Source organism: Festucalex cinctus, chromosome 2 (genome assembly GCF_051991245.1).
Source record: "Festucalex cinctus isolate MCC-2025b chromosome 2, RoL_Fcin_1.0, whole genome shotgun sequence".
Taxonomy (NCBI): Eukaryota; Metazoa; Chordata; class Actinopteri; order Syngnathiformes; family Syngnathidae; genus Festucalex; species Festucalex cinctus.
Window position 1 is genome coordinate 787514 of NC_135412.1, and position 17271 is coordinate 804784.

Sequence of the window (17271 nt, forward strand, 5' to 3'; positions counted from 1 at the left end):
CTTTGTAGCAGGCGACGGCGTACGACTGGTGTGGGCGTAAGACTGGGAGGAAAAAGCGCAAGGAATAAGGGAGGGCGATGAAAAGAGAAGTAGGACGAGAGCGGGACGAGATGAACTGGCTGCCTTCCTCCTCCTCCTCCTCCGACCGTCTCTGATTGTCTCAGAGAAGATGGAGGAAGATGAGCGCAGGCCAGCATTTCCACAAATGAAGCCGTCGCTGCATCCCAACTACTTCTGCCAATACTTTACTGCGCTCTTGTCATGAGCATACGACGACGGACTCCTTGCAAGCTCTGCGCAGGAGCAAGACAAACAAAAATGACGCATCACAAACGGCAAAGCTTCGGCTTCATTCAAGTTTCGGCTTCTTCCCGTCAGCCCTTTTTCTTTTCACATGTCATGAATATATGTTATGTTGTTGAGACTGCCACAAAGATATGTCGGAAAGGACAAATGAATGAAACAAAAACGATTCTTGGCTACCAAATTGCAAGTGTCTATTGACTTTTTCGATGAGGGGAAGGCAAAGGAGAGGGGAAGCATAAAAAGGCAAAGGATGATGCTTTGGGCTTCGGGGATCTATTAAAAAATGAATCAAAGGCCGACTGGCATTGCCATTGAAAAAACACAGAACTCAGCAGCAGCACTTTGACTGGGGAGCAACATGGAAGAAGCAGGAACATCGAGAGTGACTGTCAATGACGGAGAGAAAGTACACACTGATGCTGTCGTGCTCTGTGGAAGCTAATGAGCTAGCGGTGCAACGGATCATCATTGATCCGTGGTCGGTTCGGATCAGGCCCTACGAGCCGCACATTGGTTGGTGGGGAAGTCGAAGAACAACAAGAACAACAACAACAAAGTGCACATTCACAGTGGACGACACCATTCTGACATGTGAAGGAAGCTGAAAAACGTAACACAACGCTTGCGCTCAGGCTAACTTCAAAATAAAGTTTGACAAATAATACATGAACGGCCAAGCAAAAAGCCTTAGAAGTTGAAGTTGGCCCACGTTGTGGCGTGATGGCTACTTTTAGGCATTTAGGATTTGTTTATGGTAACATTAAAGTTGCGACCAACATCAACACAACTCTTATCTCAAACTCATATTCAATCACTATAACGTTGCTCTCGCAAGATGAATTCTCGTGATATTAGTGAGTTCACAAACTCTGGAGAATTCATCTTGTACCGCTTCCGCAGATAACTGGGGGGGTTAATTGGGTGTTAGGACACTATAATGCACACAGAAACTGGTCTGGCTGCAATCCGGATCTGGAAATTGTAATCAATAGTTTGTGTGGGTGAGAGGCACAGAGGCAGAAAGAATTGCTCGTTTGCCACCAAGTATCATTACAAAGACTTTGAAAACAAAACTTTGGATGTGAAGTAATGGAACCTCTTGCATGGGAATGCAAAAAATGTTTTTTTTTGGATTGAGAAAGAGACAAACGGGATAATGATTTTACTTTTTGCATCATTGTGGGTGTGAATACCGCAGACTCAAAATTAATTTCACTATATGGTCTTTTTTTTTTTTTTACTTTTTATTTCTTTATGTTGCTTTTTAAACATTAAAAAAAAAAAAAAAAAACTTCAGTACTTCTTGCAGAAATTTTAATAAGCTGCTTTTTTTTTTAATAAGCTATTTTGTTTATGAATGTTTTTAGATGTTGTATTTTGGTATATGAAGTACATTGAGTTGCCCTGTGTATGAAATGTGATATAAAAATAAAGCTGCCTTCATTTTCTGCTAATCCAATCGAGTCCTTTTGTTCCTTTTAAATGCAATGAGAAAGTTTAACTTACTTATTTGGAAAGCCTGTACTGGGGGAATTCCAAATGCAACATCAAAATAAAAAATAAATAAATAAATAAATAATAATAATAATAATATGCATGTATTTGTGGAGACTGGGGTCAAGTTATATTTTACAATTTTAAAATGTGAAGAATTTCACAAATTTTAAAGATTAGATAGCTCATTCGTCTTTTTTACGGTGCATCTTTTTTAATTTTAACTCAATTTTATGAATTATTATGAAATGACTAAAAGATGCAGCCATATTTGTATTAGTTTAACATTTTTGCCCCCACTTTAATTTTAACACATTCATTGCCAGGCCAGCAAAAAATGCATCGTCTTTTTCCGTCAATGGCAGTGAATGAGTTAAAAAAATGAAAAATATATTTTTTGTACATTTAAAACCGGTATAAAATTTGTGATTAATCATAAGTTAACTATGGAAGTCATGCGATTAATTCCGATTAAAAATTTTAATCGCCTGACACCCCTAATATTTTCATATACACGGTATTCGGATTAATATTGTGCTTGTGGTATATGAATTAAGCAGTAAAATCCACCCATTTTTATCCATCTGACGGGGCGGCCATTTTGCCACTTGCTGACTAAAAATGACATCACAGCTGCTCAAGGCTCAGGTAACGACCCTTCACATCTCACCTGTTTCAGCAGCTCAGCGGTGATCAGTCGTTCCACTTGACCTTGAGCGACTCCGATATCAGCTTCAGTCGACAGCAAGTGGCAAAATGGCCGCCCCCCTGAGATGAATGAACACGGGTGGATTTTTGCTGTTGAACTCATATTCCACAAACATATTATTAATCCGAATGCTATATTTAGACACATACAACATATTATTATTATTGTAAAGAACAGTTTTAGATGAACTTCCCCTTTAAATATGCTCAAAATTTGTTGTAGCCTGATGTTGATGTGAAAGAAATAGTTTATTTTACAGAATATGTTAAAAACTCCGACAACTGATGCCATCAGCAGAGCAGGTGTGTCCGGAGCGTCAGGCAGCAGCATGATTAGGTCTAGTGACTGACCCAATTACGGCAGTCACATGAGGAAGAACACCCCACGGTGAGCTCGTTAGTCTCTCCAGTCTCTCTGCAGCTCTTCGTCTTCCTCAGCCTCCACGTCGCCTCACCTGCTGTTTTATAATGCACAGTCAATTACAAAGTCATGTTTCATTTAAAAAAAAAAAAAAAGAGCAATGATGATAAGACGTTGAATCGGTAAGACTACCGAATGAACAATTCTGCGCTCTTTAAAAAAACAAAAAAAAAAACTAAGTCATGTTTCATTCATGGAAACATTTTTTTTTTAAGTATTTTCTAATTTTTTGCCACATATCTCTCATCAGATATATAGTATGAATTTTACGTTTTCAGTTGCATAAGAAAATCAAACATTGCAAAATCATATCATTGGGTGTTTGTATTAAAAGTGCATGATTTAAAAATAATAGTCCCTCTATTAGTTGTTGCAAATTTCAGCTTGTCTCACAAGTTAATTCCAACATTAGTTTGGTACAATTTTTTTCCCAACTTTGGCCTCGTTATCAGTAATTGTGTATCTTCTTTAGAAGACAAAAGGAAGTTACCAAGAAAGGTAGATTTCTTTTTGTTTTCAAATTTCAAGTACTTTGTCCAATACTGTATTATATATAATAATAATTATGATAAACCTGATCTTTATCAAATGAGTGAAATTGTTTGCGCAAAGTGCATGCATTGAAATCCAGACAAAATTTGTACTTTCATCAGACCACTCAAGAGGAAAACTACTCTTTCACCTCTCTATGACCTTTCGGCATATTTTTCAAGGCCTTGACTGTGACACCCTCGGGAGGGTCTCCAAATTGATTTCATTTATAGACTTTGACCCGATAAAATTGATATCTTTGACATCCAAGCTATTGAATGGAATGATTATGTTCCTTTCATTTTAGGGACAACAATGTCTTCGCAGGTCTCAGTAATGAAGACAGGATGTACAATTATTATTATTGAATGCTATTAGAACGAGAGCAAGGTCAAAGTTGTTAATATGGTAACACAATGTGATGGTGTGGAAGAACAAAGCTTTGAATGAAAACAATCAAGCTCCTCGCCTCAGGAGGCAATATTTAATCTGTCACAGTAAATGTAATGTATATTCTAAACTATTTGACATATGATGAGTTGAACCCTTCAGTTCACGTTATTATTGTGAAACAACACATTCCATAAATTAAAAGTTCAAAAATAAATTGACTAACCAATAAAGTAATTTCTTTAAAAAATGAAAAGAGAAATGAAAACATTATATTTCATGCAAGGTCGGATTCATCCAAACCAGGGATGTCAAACTATTAGCTCAGGGGCTGCATGGAGGAAAATATATTACCAAGTGGGCCGGATCGGTAAAATATTGGCAAATAACTTTACAATAACAATTGCCATCAAATTACAAACAGATTTTCACTATTTGTGGGCCAGCCCTAAATTGTTATAAAAACATGGAACCTACCAAAGGAAAGATTATAGTTTCTTCTTTCATCAGGAAAAAACAAAAAAAAAGTATATTTCTATGTTAAGAATTCTTCAAGTTGTTCTGCTTTGTTTACTTCTGTCTTATTTTGAAAATTATGCTTTTAATTTGAAAGACCGCGCTTTATTTCCGCTTTCTGTTTTCCGTCCTCCCTGCCTCTTTCAGATCGTGACAACGTGAGTGTTCATTCCGATTCGTTCCAAATTCTAATTTGTGCTGATACATTCTTATTTGTGTTTACTAAGGAAGTATGAGTGTTAGTGTCACTTATGTGTTCGTTTTTTGGCAAGTGTTTGCATTTTGTTAACAGTATCTGATAGCTAACTGCTAATGTGTGGCTGTTAGTAACTTGCTAATATGAGTCATGTAGACCAAAAATGCAGTTACGTTTTCATTTAAAATAGCCTGGAAACATTCATATATCTGAGTTTATTTTTCATTCAAAGTGTCATTTGCTTTTGAATGATAGAAGCGCACAGACAGTTGTTTGAAATGTGATTATTTTCTTTACTTTATTTCTCCAGATACTGTAAATCTGCACATGCAAATAAGGCTACATTTTGAGTTGATTATATGTTCAAGTTCACTTGAAGACTCTGCATTCTCTCTTACCGGAGCACCCCGTAGTGGTTAATCAATCTTAAATAACCAGTTCAGAGGTTGAATCCTCAACATTCTATCTTTTTCCGTTTTGTAGCAATTAGCATTAGAATATAGCTTAGTTTCATCCTGATTCACAAATCTATTTAAAACAGTGATGGGAAACAGCTTGTTGCAACATGGCCCTGGTTGATCTCTTATACTTTGCTGCCACCTGCTGTCCGGTTTTGTAATAGCTACCATTTCTTCAACAGTTCTCTTCAGTTCAGAGGCTGCATCAAAGCCTTCTGTATGCTCGTAAAAACAAAAACAAATAAAAACAACGTATAAATATGTCTTTGGGACACGTTTAAAATTTAAAACAGAATGTATTTATACGTTTTTGGGAGCAAATGAGTTAAGGACGTTATAAGGATGTTAATCCTTGTCGTATTTATTGTGTTACCAGTAATTAATTGTCGGTCTATGATTTGAAAATGAATAAATAAATAAATGAGCCGTAACTTTAAGTTGTGTGTAAAATAATGACGATTTCCCCGTAAAAGTTGCATTGCTCATCTGAGAACTGCTTGTGAAATTACAAATGAATTGATAACTGATTACAAATTATTTTTTTACTTTACAAAATCCAATCGCTGTCCTGATCTGGCCCGCGGGCCATATGTTCGACACCCCTGATCTAAACGCACATTTTTTCCCCCACAATATCCTCACAATATAAATAAAAAATGACAATGTTGTCTTTATACTTGATTCCAGACTTGAAAATGAATCCTAACCTGATGGCTAATACACACACACATGCAAATGCTGCAGAAGCCCCAATCGGCCCATGCAGGTCACTGCCCCGCCCCCGACCAGGCCGGTTCAATATTTATGGGTCGCTGGTGCATTTTGCCATCTCAGCTTGACAAAAGTGATCATCGTCTCAGCGTGCCGCCTGTCAAAGCGGCTGCCGCATGCATCATTATGTCAGTGGCTGTCACTGTCGGTCGGTCGGTGGGCGCCGCAGGACGCGTCTGCCTCTCGGCCATCAAGCGGCCGTTTCCGTCCAAAGATGTTCGCCGCGTGCGCTGACGAGCTTGACGGATTTTGGGGCTGTGTACCGCCAAATTAAAAACTGAATTGGAATGGATGTGAAGGAGACATATTCCAATGTAACTTAACATCCTGTGCGGTTCGGTCAATTCAAAATCATATTCATGCATTGAATTGAATTCTGAAATTGTGAATTTTGCACGCATAAAGTTTTTCACTAATATCACTTCTAGTCTTCAGTATAAAATACTTCTGTCATTCGACATAGCCATATTTTTTTTAATTTTTTTTGCAACTTTTAACACGAAAATATATTTATACTACTTTTTCTTCTTAGGTTACTGACAGTTGCATTCTTTTTACAGTCAACAAAGAGAGCTTCCACTTCCCCAAGGCAAGGCAAGGCAAGTTGATTTGTATAGCACATTTCATACACATGGCAACTCAATGTGCTTTACACAAGGAAATAAGCATCAAGAAACAGTAAACATTCAGAGGAAGAAAAATAAATGAAAATAGGTTACAACATTTACTAAAAAGGACACACAATAACAATCTTAAAACATTATTCAACAAACTTTAAAACATTTAACATAAGGAAGTTTAAAATAATAATAATAATTAAAAAAAACTGTTTAAAAGTCCCTAATCAAAGGTGTAAGAAAAAAGCAAAGTTTTTAACCTGGATTTAAAAGCATTTACACTCGGGACTGACTTCACTTCCGTTGGTAGCCTAATTCCATCTGTGTGCAGCGTAACATCTAAATGCAGCTTCACCATGTTTGCTTCGAAGTCTGGCTTCCACTAGTTGGCCCAAGTCAGTCGATCTCAGAGCCCTGCTGGGTTTGTACTCAATCAGCATTTCTTGGATATATTCAGGACCCAAACCATTTAGTGATTTATAGACAAGTAGCAGAACTTTAAAATCGATTCTACAGCTGACTGGGAGCCAGTGTAAATCCTTAAGAACTGGAGTAATGTGTTCTGATCTCTTTGTTTTGGTCAGAACTCGAGCTGCAGCGTTCTGAATGAGCTGCAATTGTTCTTTGGAGAGAGTCGAGTCAGAAGACCGTTACAGTCATCGAGTCTGCTGGAGATAAAAGCATGGATGAGCTTCTCTTGGTCTGCTTGTAGCATGCAGTCCTTCAAGTCAATCATTTGCACCATTGAAGGTCTCCGTTGTCAAAGATTGATTAACATAATCAGACAGAAAGCATTAAAAAAATAAAAACTTAATATTTGCTTGAGGCTAGCATGGCATCTATTTTAGCCAAATTGTTTCATGTTTCCAAATGGATTCAATCACATAAATAACCCCCACCATATGTCCTATACAGGATGTAATGTAATCATGTAATGATATCACATTGCACAGTTGGTTGTATATGAATTGATATTTGCTTTGTTTTGCTGTCTGCGGTGGCAGCCAGGTCGGTTTTGCAAACGTACAGTTCTTGGTTTTCAGTTGCCGTTTTGGCTCGGGTGGTTCAAAGGCGCAATTGGATGTAAAACGATATATCAGCAAATTATTGACTATTGAAGTTTCATTGCATTTGCATGAACAAAAGTAAAATGTAAAAAAATAAAATAGACAAATAACATTTTGATACACTGAGTAGCTAAGCCCACTTAAGCAAGTATAACCAGATAGGAGGTCAATTAAAGGGCCCATTTAAATCTTATATGAGTCAGTAGCAAAGAATCTGCAAATTTAAATGACTGTATTGTATTTTTATTGATTTTTTTATTTCTATTGTTTTATTGTGTGTGTGTATATATATATATAGTTTTTTTTTCAAGTATTTTTGTTTTTATTGTATTTTGATTGTGCAACAAACAGTATGATGATCTTCATCTGAACTGTCCTGTCCTGTCTTGAGAGGGCCATAAGTCAAGTGCCCGTTTACAGGAAAACGAAAAACCCAAACGTAATATTCTGATGATTTTACAAGCACTTTTTCAACTATGTATATCGATCGTTGCGGTGGCATTATTCATGCTTGCACCTGGCAAGGCAGAACAAAGCGTTGCGAAACGCGGCGTCCTGATTGCTAATGCTGCCGTGGTTGTGCGCGTAGGCCGGCTGTTGGTAGGAACGAAACTGGATGTTGGCAGCGCTCCAGGTTGGAAGGAGGCTGAGCGACGCCTCGGCGCGCTGAAATATTGATTGAGCGAGAGCCGAAGCGCCCGCAGGCTCCTTGGACAATTCATGCGCAAAAGGTGCGAAAGTTCAGTTTGTGCGCGGTGCCGCAAGGCGCTTTGATGCGCGGCCACCTCGTAACTTCATCAACGCCGGCCACCTCCCGTTACGCTTCTCACGCCGTCCAGTTACATCAAGCTGGAAGTCTTCAACAAGATATCAGGCTTGATGCAAAGCGTCTGTTCAATTGTCAGTTGAATATATAGCAAGTGATTCTTAACACGAGTTCGATCCAAGCCCAGCGGTTGGGCAGAGGTCAAGAGGCACAACCGGATTGGAATTTGGTGCACGTTGGTGGTGGTTGTTATGATGGTACGTCTAGTCTCTTCTTTATTGTTGGAATCCCTTCATAGCATGTCGAGCAAAAGAGAAAGTGATGGAACGAATATGTGCAATATAAATACTAGGGGTGTGAATTGCCGAGTACCTGACGATTCGATTCGTATCACGATTCACAGGTCACGATTCCATTCGATACCGATTAATCCCGATACGAATTTAGAAGTCGATTGTTGCGATTTTTTTTCATTCAAATTTAGAAAATACTAATCAGTAAGCTTGTAGAGTGTAAGATTGATATGAAAATGTATTATTTATTTATCTGAAATTTCAGTCTTATAGAGGTTGTAATCTGTTTCATGTTTGAACAGCATTAAAATAAAATATTAAGGCTTAATGTTCCGTTCATATAACATTCTTCCATGCTCAAGGTGTGAATCCTAACCCGAAGTCAGACGTTTTGTTGAATATTTTTCCATTCAAAATGGAAGTTTAAAAATCGATTCTCACACACACACACACACACACACACACACACACAAAGGCAATGATGATAAGACGTTGAATCGGTAAGACTACCGAATGAACAATTCTGAGCTTTAAAAAATTTTTTATTGATTTTTTTTATTGAATCGATTCGAGAATCGCGCGATGTAGTATCGCGATATATCGCCGAATCGATTTTTTTTAACACCCCTAATAAATACACATGGAAGAACGGAACGTATGGTGTTCCACAGGGTTCAATTCTGAGGCTTCTGCTGTTTTCATTGTATCGGCTGCCCCTCAGTTCCATCTTAAGAAAATAGCGGTGGTTGTTTTAAAGTCCTCTATAAATAGAGTTGAGTCGAGTGAGCAATTTCAAGGCAAGTTGAGCAAGTTATAGTCCAGCACAACTAGCCTAGCTAGCTAAATTAAAAGAACACTTCCTTGTGGGAAGACAAGGACACAAGGATTTCTGAATTCAAAGTAAAAACACTCACTCTGTATACATTTTCTTTGCTCTGTGGAAACAATTTGAAAGTCTGGATTTTCACTTCAGCTCGAGTCTACTTCTTTATTGTATGTCATCGGTCAGCTCGACCTGTGTCGACAATCTTGTACACACGTGGACAAAATCGTCGGTACCACTCTCATCACACTCATCGTGGTCGCAGAAATCACTTGAATCTGATAAAAGGAAGTCAAAATGTATGAAAATCAGTTTTCATGCAGTCTTTTATATCCCCTTTATAGTGATGGTTCAAGCTATTTACCTTAAAGGGGAAGTCAACCTTGAACATTTCTTGACAGAAACGCGCAACCGAGGGGCACAAAGTCGGAAGCACAAGTATTGGGACGCGGCCCACACGTCACAAACCGGAACCGGAATCAAAGCTAATGTGCAAAAACATGGAAAGTCAGAAGTCCCGCCTCTTCCGTGGCATATACCCCATTGGAAAACGGATGGATGGTGATCCAAACGGAGAGGGCTCTATTTTTTTTATTTTTTTTTGTGGGCAATTGATCAAGGAAGTGACGCATTGTGATTTTCGTGCTTTGTTTAGCATGTTTGAGAATCGCCCGCTGCACCTGACAATTTGGTGGCTAAACGTAGACGACATTTTACGCCTGCTAGTAGGAAGTCGAGGTTGTGGCACAATGCTTGTGTTGCAAATTTGGTGAATTTGAAGGAGGTGCATGTGGTGGATGTTATCATATTTCATTCAGAAATATAAGACATCATCGAAGCCTCTGAATCATCGTAGAAATTGAATAATTGGACCATTATCATCTTTAACGTAATAGTACGATAGCAATACCAAACATTTACAAAATGTTTCACTATTCTTCTTCTTTCTATTTTTCAAAACAAATTACTTTTGGGGACGGGGGGCTTTATGTTCAGTTTCAGTGTGTTTACATGAAGTGCTGTCAAGCTGAGTAGGCGTCAACTGGAAAACTAGTGCAAATTCATATCTAGTTAAGTGCTTGCATTTTGTTTTTCTTGTGTCCAGTAAGTCATGATGGAGTTTTTCTCGAGCGCATGCCCTAAAACCAAATCTTTGTGTGAAATCTTGTCTCGATACGAGAGCAACTGACATTTGCACTGAGGCGTTAAACGTTCCTTCATAATAGAAAAGATGCTTGCGTGACTGAAATCGGACGAATGTAGTGTGAATTTTGAAGAAAACAAATATCATACAAAGGATCGGCAGTGCCGTGGAAAAGTATTCTTGAAGTCTTCTCAAATTCTTTTTTTTTTGGTCAATTGACATGTTTATTAAATATGCAGATGTTTACTTAGTTTGTTGTTGTTGTTGTTTTTTTTTCATTGTGGGCCAGTTGCACTTTTTTTTTTTAATTCCTTCATTCCTGCCCTCTAATGAAAGACGGTAAATGTAACACTCAGGGGAGACCACAGAAAATGGTTTGATATTTGAACCAAATATTTTCTATGAATCACAATTTGTATTCAGCAACTTTATGTGCAATGTTTATTATTTTTGTCTTTCGCAAAATAAGCAGCAAAGAAAAAAAACAAAAATGGGCCATTCGATCTGGACAAACAACTTTATTTCTGGTAATGCATCTATACACTGTACATTCAGTCACTGCAGTATGTATATAAGCATAGCTATTTTCATAATCAACATAATCTCATAAAGTCCTTTTCCTTTACAATATTGTCGGTGTCGTGCGAGTTGGGGAAAGATGAGCGGAAACGAGAGGATCACGCCAGCTTTTCGTACTGCATATGTGGCATTGATAAATGGGGAAGCTTCCATTTTGCCTCTGACATAAAAAATATTTCTACACGTTTTATATAGCATTAGCAGCAGCAAAGGGCTAAACGGATACAAAAGGACGTTGAGGGAAACAATCATTAAGATGAGCTTGTGTGCGTGCGTGCGTGTGAAAAAGAGAGACAGAATTCTGCTATGTCATACCAGACAATTAAAAACATTAATTGGTGGAAAAAAAATGCAATACCAACACTATAGTTAAAAAAAAAAAAAAGAAAACCATAAAAGAATTGAATCAACTTGTTGATGTGTAGAATCGTCTCTTGCGCACTGCATGAACTGTTTTTGAAACATTTCCAAACACAAATTAAAAAAACAATAAAACAAGACATCTATTGTAAGAAAAGATTTCATTTTGCAAAAGGAAACACCATGTACATATATTATACAATATTGTTAATGAAAAAAATATTTACATTTTGTAAATTCTTGTTGAAATTGATACACTGGCAAGTATTTGTTTATTAATGCGGATCGTTATTGCTCTTCGGGCAAAATCGTTTGGGAAAACAAGACGCTCAAACGATCTCGCTTCCACGGGAGAATGAAAAGCCGACGACGTTATCGTCTCCGCTGTAGAAAAAAAACATGCATCAACAAAACCCACACAGGCTACCAACTTTTTTTTTAAGAGTGTAAAAGCAACTAGAAAAAATTTGTCGGCGTGCCAAAGTGGCAAACGCGAGCGTCCTTCTCTGAGGTCGGTCGGTCGGTCGGTCGGTCGGATTGGATTGATTGGAGCTGGCCTTTCACAGTAACCAGAATAACAACGTCCTCTTTGTTGTCCTCAACATGCCTTCCCACAAGCATGTCCACAAACTGACATTCAACACCTAAAACTCCTTATGTACAACCAATAGCAACAACTTACCAATGCAAGTGGCTTTTTTTTTTTCTTTTTCCAAGAAAGATCATCTACAAAAAGTGTTTGCTCATGCATATCATCGAATCCAAATGAAGAATAAAAAGCACAAACTCCGGGGTGGAAAAAAAAAAAATCTTTACGTGTTCATAGTGATTGTGTTAAATTGAAAAAGAAACGTTAAACTGCTTCGATTTGGATTTTTAAGAGCTGCTGAGAAAGCGAGAACCTTTTTTTCCTTCTCTTATAAAGTCGTTATCTGCCATAAACTTCTTCTTCCTGTTCTGGAAACCTTTCGCCAGTGTCAGGCACTTGAGGTTGTCCAGCATTGCAGTTGATATATTTCTGGAATTATTATTATTATTATTATTATTATTTATGCATGTATACAGCTTGTTGCTTTTAGTTTTCTCCTCCTAGAAAAGACAAATTGCTTCAAATTGCATAAAACAACAAACATGAACAGTATACTGTAAATGCCCGATATTTGACGATATGAATGGCAAAAGTTTTCTATCAAAAAAAACCATCATAACAGACAAGCAATAAAATATCTCATTTCAAACATTAACAATCAAAGGGAACAAAGCATTAACATAATGTACATTCTGATTGCATTGTACCCACTGCAACGGCATCTTCCTGACTTTTTTTTTTTTTTTTTTTTTTTTAAATAAAAATCCAAATGTGATTGTTTGTGCAGTTTTTTTTTTTTTTTTTTTTAAAGAAATCTTCTTATGAACATACGGACTGTTGACAAATGAAAAGGGAAAAGCAAAAGTGTTGAGCTTGCTTGACGCCATTAAACATCCCATAAAAGTCAAGCGACGAGATGCTGCCACAAACGATGACATCGTTTTCAAAGGCGTCATTTATCGGCAGCCACGAGTTTCCCTCTTGATTTGTCGTCTGTTTGTATGTTTTGAACCGATTCCATCAACTTCATCAGGCAGTAACAGGTTTTTGTTTTTCTTCTGCTTTATTTACAATACTTTGCCTTAAAAGTAAACAGAACAATATGTAATAGAGAATGGATGAATATAAGCAACAAAATGTTAATTGGATTTATATGGTAGCATTCATGTATAAGATGGTGTTTTGAAAAAAAAAAAAAAAAAAGTTGGAGTACAACGCATACAAACAGTTTGTTGTTAGGACAAAGTGCCATTCATTATTGTTCAATCCCAAAAATATATATTTACATACCTTAATTTAATGAACATTTGTGGTTCTTGCCAGTCGTAAAGTTTTTATATGATGATTAATTAAAGTCAAATAAATGCCATCTTTCTCTGTAATGAGATGAGAAAAGAAGGCCACGCCCACATGTGGAATATTTCATCTTTACAAGATTGGACAGCTTGTGGGTTTTTGACCCAAATGCTTCAAACACAAATATGGCTGGCGACCCGACCCGTGTTCGTTGGACTGGGACGTCGTTTGATTATTGAAAATCAAGTGCTGACTCGTGGAGGCTGTCTTCGCCACGGCGGTCCGCTCCGCCCCAAAACCAAAATCCAAAATTCGATGACATCAATTTGTAAGCTGCTCATTTGTGTGAAGACGTTTTCAATAACGTTTGATTATTTCTTGCCTGTCGCTTGGGATGGCTTCCCGAAAAGCAAGAATTCAAAAAAAACAAAAAAAAACATGGCGGCACATGTGGATCGTTGGTTTGTTTGTATTGTTCATCTTCAGATTTATTTGCATGTTTGTTTCTTTACAGTCTATGTAGCTTATGTCTTCAAAATCGTCCGTCCTCATTGTTTTGCAAAGGCGGAGGCTCCGCCCCTTTGACGAATGGAATACGACCATCACATTTTTCTATTGATTTGTATTTTTTATGACAGACTGTCTTGCCAGAGACAGACACGCCCACATGTTCAAGTGGCGCATTTCTCGCATGGTGGCCGTGGAATCGCTCGTCTTCCGTTGTCGGTCCGCGGACGCGGATGATGAGGATCCGAATCCTGCAGGTCGCGTTATTGTGGAAAGTGTTGTTCTCTGCGGCGGAGGCGTGGATACTTTTTTTTTATTTTTTATTTTTTTTTTGGGGAGCGGATTACTTTTTGGACTTTTGGTCCTTGTCCTTGGCCGTCAGGTCCTTGTCACTGTTGGATTTGGGCCAAAGTTGCTGCTGCAGCTCCTTCACCAGCCTCTCCAAGTGCTCCCTGGCCTCCCGCTCCCGCAGCAAGTCGGCCCGCAGCTGCTCGCGGTCGGCCTCGGCGTGCTGCAGCTTCATCTGGAGGTCTTCGATCTGGAAAACATCACGACGCTCGCGTGAAATCCGACACCAGGGGAGAGCGATGATGCAATTCACTGACGGACAAACTTGACGGACAGGCAAAGAAACAAGACGAAACGAGACCAGACAGGACAGACACGTGACATGAGACCAGACAGACAGACGGATGCAATGAGTTCAGATGCAGGAAACGATTAAAGAAGACGAAATCGGATCGAATCGAATGAGGACGAGACGGCAGAAGGTCGACTTCAGTACTATGCACTTGAAGGTCACTTCCATTCCGTGTGGCTTTCCATTGTAAGCAATCCATATTTCATGTGAACTGTTGGACAATAATCGTGTGGCAGGGCGGAGCTAAACATGCTGCTGGCCATTGATTGGTTGAGAGCGGGCCTGGAAAATCCGGGTCGGCAAACCGAAGTCGATACAATTGCCTTGTACCTGACGATTCGATTCGTTACCGATTAATCCCGATACGAATTTATAAGTTGATTGTTGTGATTTTTAGTTTGTTTAGTTTTAGTTTCGATTGTTAGTGCGAGTTTTAAGCTAGTGCGCCTTATGTACGTGTTGACTACAGAAATGGCACCCGTAAATGAGGCTGTGCCTTTTATGAGGGTGCGTCATAAGGTCGTAAAAAATATGGTATGTATTCGATATACATGGGGGAAAAAAAGATAATAGAAAATTGCCATTACAATTAATTCATTAAAATGATGGTATATATATATGTATATATATATATATATATATATATATATATATATATATATATATGTATATAGGGCTTCTTTTAAATCTGTTGTTTTTTCCCTTTAATCAAAAGCACAAGTGGTATGACTAGTGACTACTCAAGATTAAGAGTACTCGCACTGGTATCGGTCTGGAAAAAAAAAAAAGTGGTATTGAATATCTCTACTGTGCTTTTTTTATTGAGTGCTACTAATATTTATTTTTAGAAATATTAATGAATAAATATAATATAATAAATATTAATTAAACATTTTAAATAGATTTAATAGGTAAAAATATAATATAATAAATATTAATTAAAAATAATATATAATATAATAAATATTAAACATTTTAAACAGATTTAACAGGTAAAAATATAATATATTAATTAAAAATAATGTATAATATAAGAAATATTAAACATTTTAAACAGATTTAACAGGTAAAAATATAATATAATAAATATTAATTTAAAATAATATATAATATAAGAAATATTAAACATTTTAAAGCGATTTAACAGGTCAAAACACTTGAAATTCAATTTCCAATGTCCGAGGCCGTCCTTTCCCTTTTCCTTTTCCTTTTCCTTTTCCTTTTGGAAGACGAGCTCTGAAATCGGAGTTACGCGTCGACAAGCCGGCGAGCACAAACTCGCTCTTGTTTTGTCTAATCTGCATTTCCCATGATGCCTGGGGGGAAGTCGACGTGTCTTCCTGTTTCCTTTCCGAGGGGGGATGGAACTTCGCTCTCTGCGTTTGGGGCGACGCCCTTTTATTTTTGACTGGGGAAAAGGAAATGTGTTTTTTTTTTTTTTTCCTTTCTTTCCTTCCTTCTCCGCAAACCTTGAAAAGGCTTTAAGACCGAAACCACGAAGCGCCGCAATTGCATGCAGAATCGCAGACAGGCAAAGTTTTCCCGTGGCGACCGACCTGCGCCGAGTACTTTGCGCGCAGACGTCCGGCCTCGCAGCCTTTATCGCAGAGTCTCATCTGCCGGGCCTGCTCCAGCTCCCGCTTCAGACGCACGCGCGACTCGTTGGCTTCCTTCATCTTCTTCTCGCTCTCGGCTCGCAGGCGCTCGATTTCCTTCCTCAGATTTCGCTTGGCCTCCGTCGCCTCCCGCAGCTTTTCTTTCTTCGCCACCCGCAAGAACTCCAGCTCCTGGAAATGGACATTTTCGTTAGTAGGTAATAGTTAATAACAATGTTTTTGTTTTCCTCTTTGCCATTGAGAAGATTGGCGTTCGAAAAAAATGTTGCTGACTCTAGAAACGGAGTAAGCTTCAGTGTTTACGTTCAAAAAGTTGAGGGTTAGTGCAATGTGGAGGCTAACTGAAAAAAACATTTCCTTCATCTAAATGACTGCGTGCGTGTGCGTTTGTTAGTAGTAACTAGGGGTGTTAAAAAACTTGATTCGGCAATATATCGCGATACTACAGCACGCAATTCTCGAATCGATTCAATATTTTTTTTAACATCCATTTTTGATGGAAAAATATTCAACAAAATGTCTAACTTTCACACCAAGCATGGAAGAATGTTATATTAACTCATTCACTCCCACTCACTTTATTTTTTATTGAATTTATTTATTTACTTTTAATGCAAGAGCATACAGAAGGCTTTGGTGCAGCTTCTGACATGAAGAGGTGGCTTAAAACAATGGTAGTTACTACAAAAAAATGGCCAGCAGGTGGCGGCAGAGTGAGATCACCAACAAGCTCTTTTTGATAGTGTTTTCATCTGTATTCTAATGCTAATTGCTGCAAAACGGAAACAGACACAATTTTTTTTCCTGATGAAAGAAAAGACTCGAATGCTTCTTTTTGTAGGTTCCATGTTTTGATAGCAATCGAACTCAATATTCTGTGGGCCTTGTAAAATCAGTCAAAATCCAGTAAATCAGCCGGGAGCGAACGGGGTTGCGAAATGTGAAAATGGCTGCCAGTCAATGAGTTAATGGAACATGAAGCCTTAATATTTGATTTCAATGCTGTTCTAACATGAAAAAGGTTACAACCTGTTTGTTAAATACAGTTATAAAACTGAAGATTCAGATCAATAAATAATACAACTTCATACAGATCTTACAGTGTACATGTATAAGTTTACTGCATGGTATTTTCTAAATTGAGTAAAAAAAAAAATCGCAACAATCGACTTGTAAATTGATT

The 17271-nt window shown here is 37.9% G+C and overlaps 1 protein-coding gene across 1 annotated transcript in view; it reads right to left on the reverse strand.

The window, feature by feature from the left end:
• Positions 1–10999: 10999 nt before the first annotated feature.
• Positions 11000–17271, reverse strand: part of skia (v-ski avian sarcoma viral oncogene homolog a) — an 85255-nt gene continuing 78983 nt past the window's right edge. Inside the window, exons 6-7 of the mRNA XM_077511927.1 lie at positions 16029–16259; positions 11000–14370 (exon numbers count right to left, since the gene is read on the reverse strand). Of these exons, the coding sequence (XP_077368053.1) occupies positions 14176–14370; positions 16029–16259 (426 nt within the window). The 3' untranslated portion in view covers positions 11000–14175. The remainder of the gene's footprint in view (positions 14371–16028; positions 16260–17271) is intronic.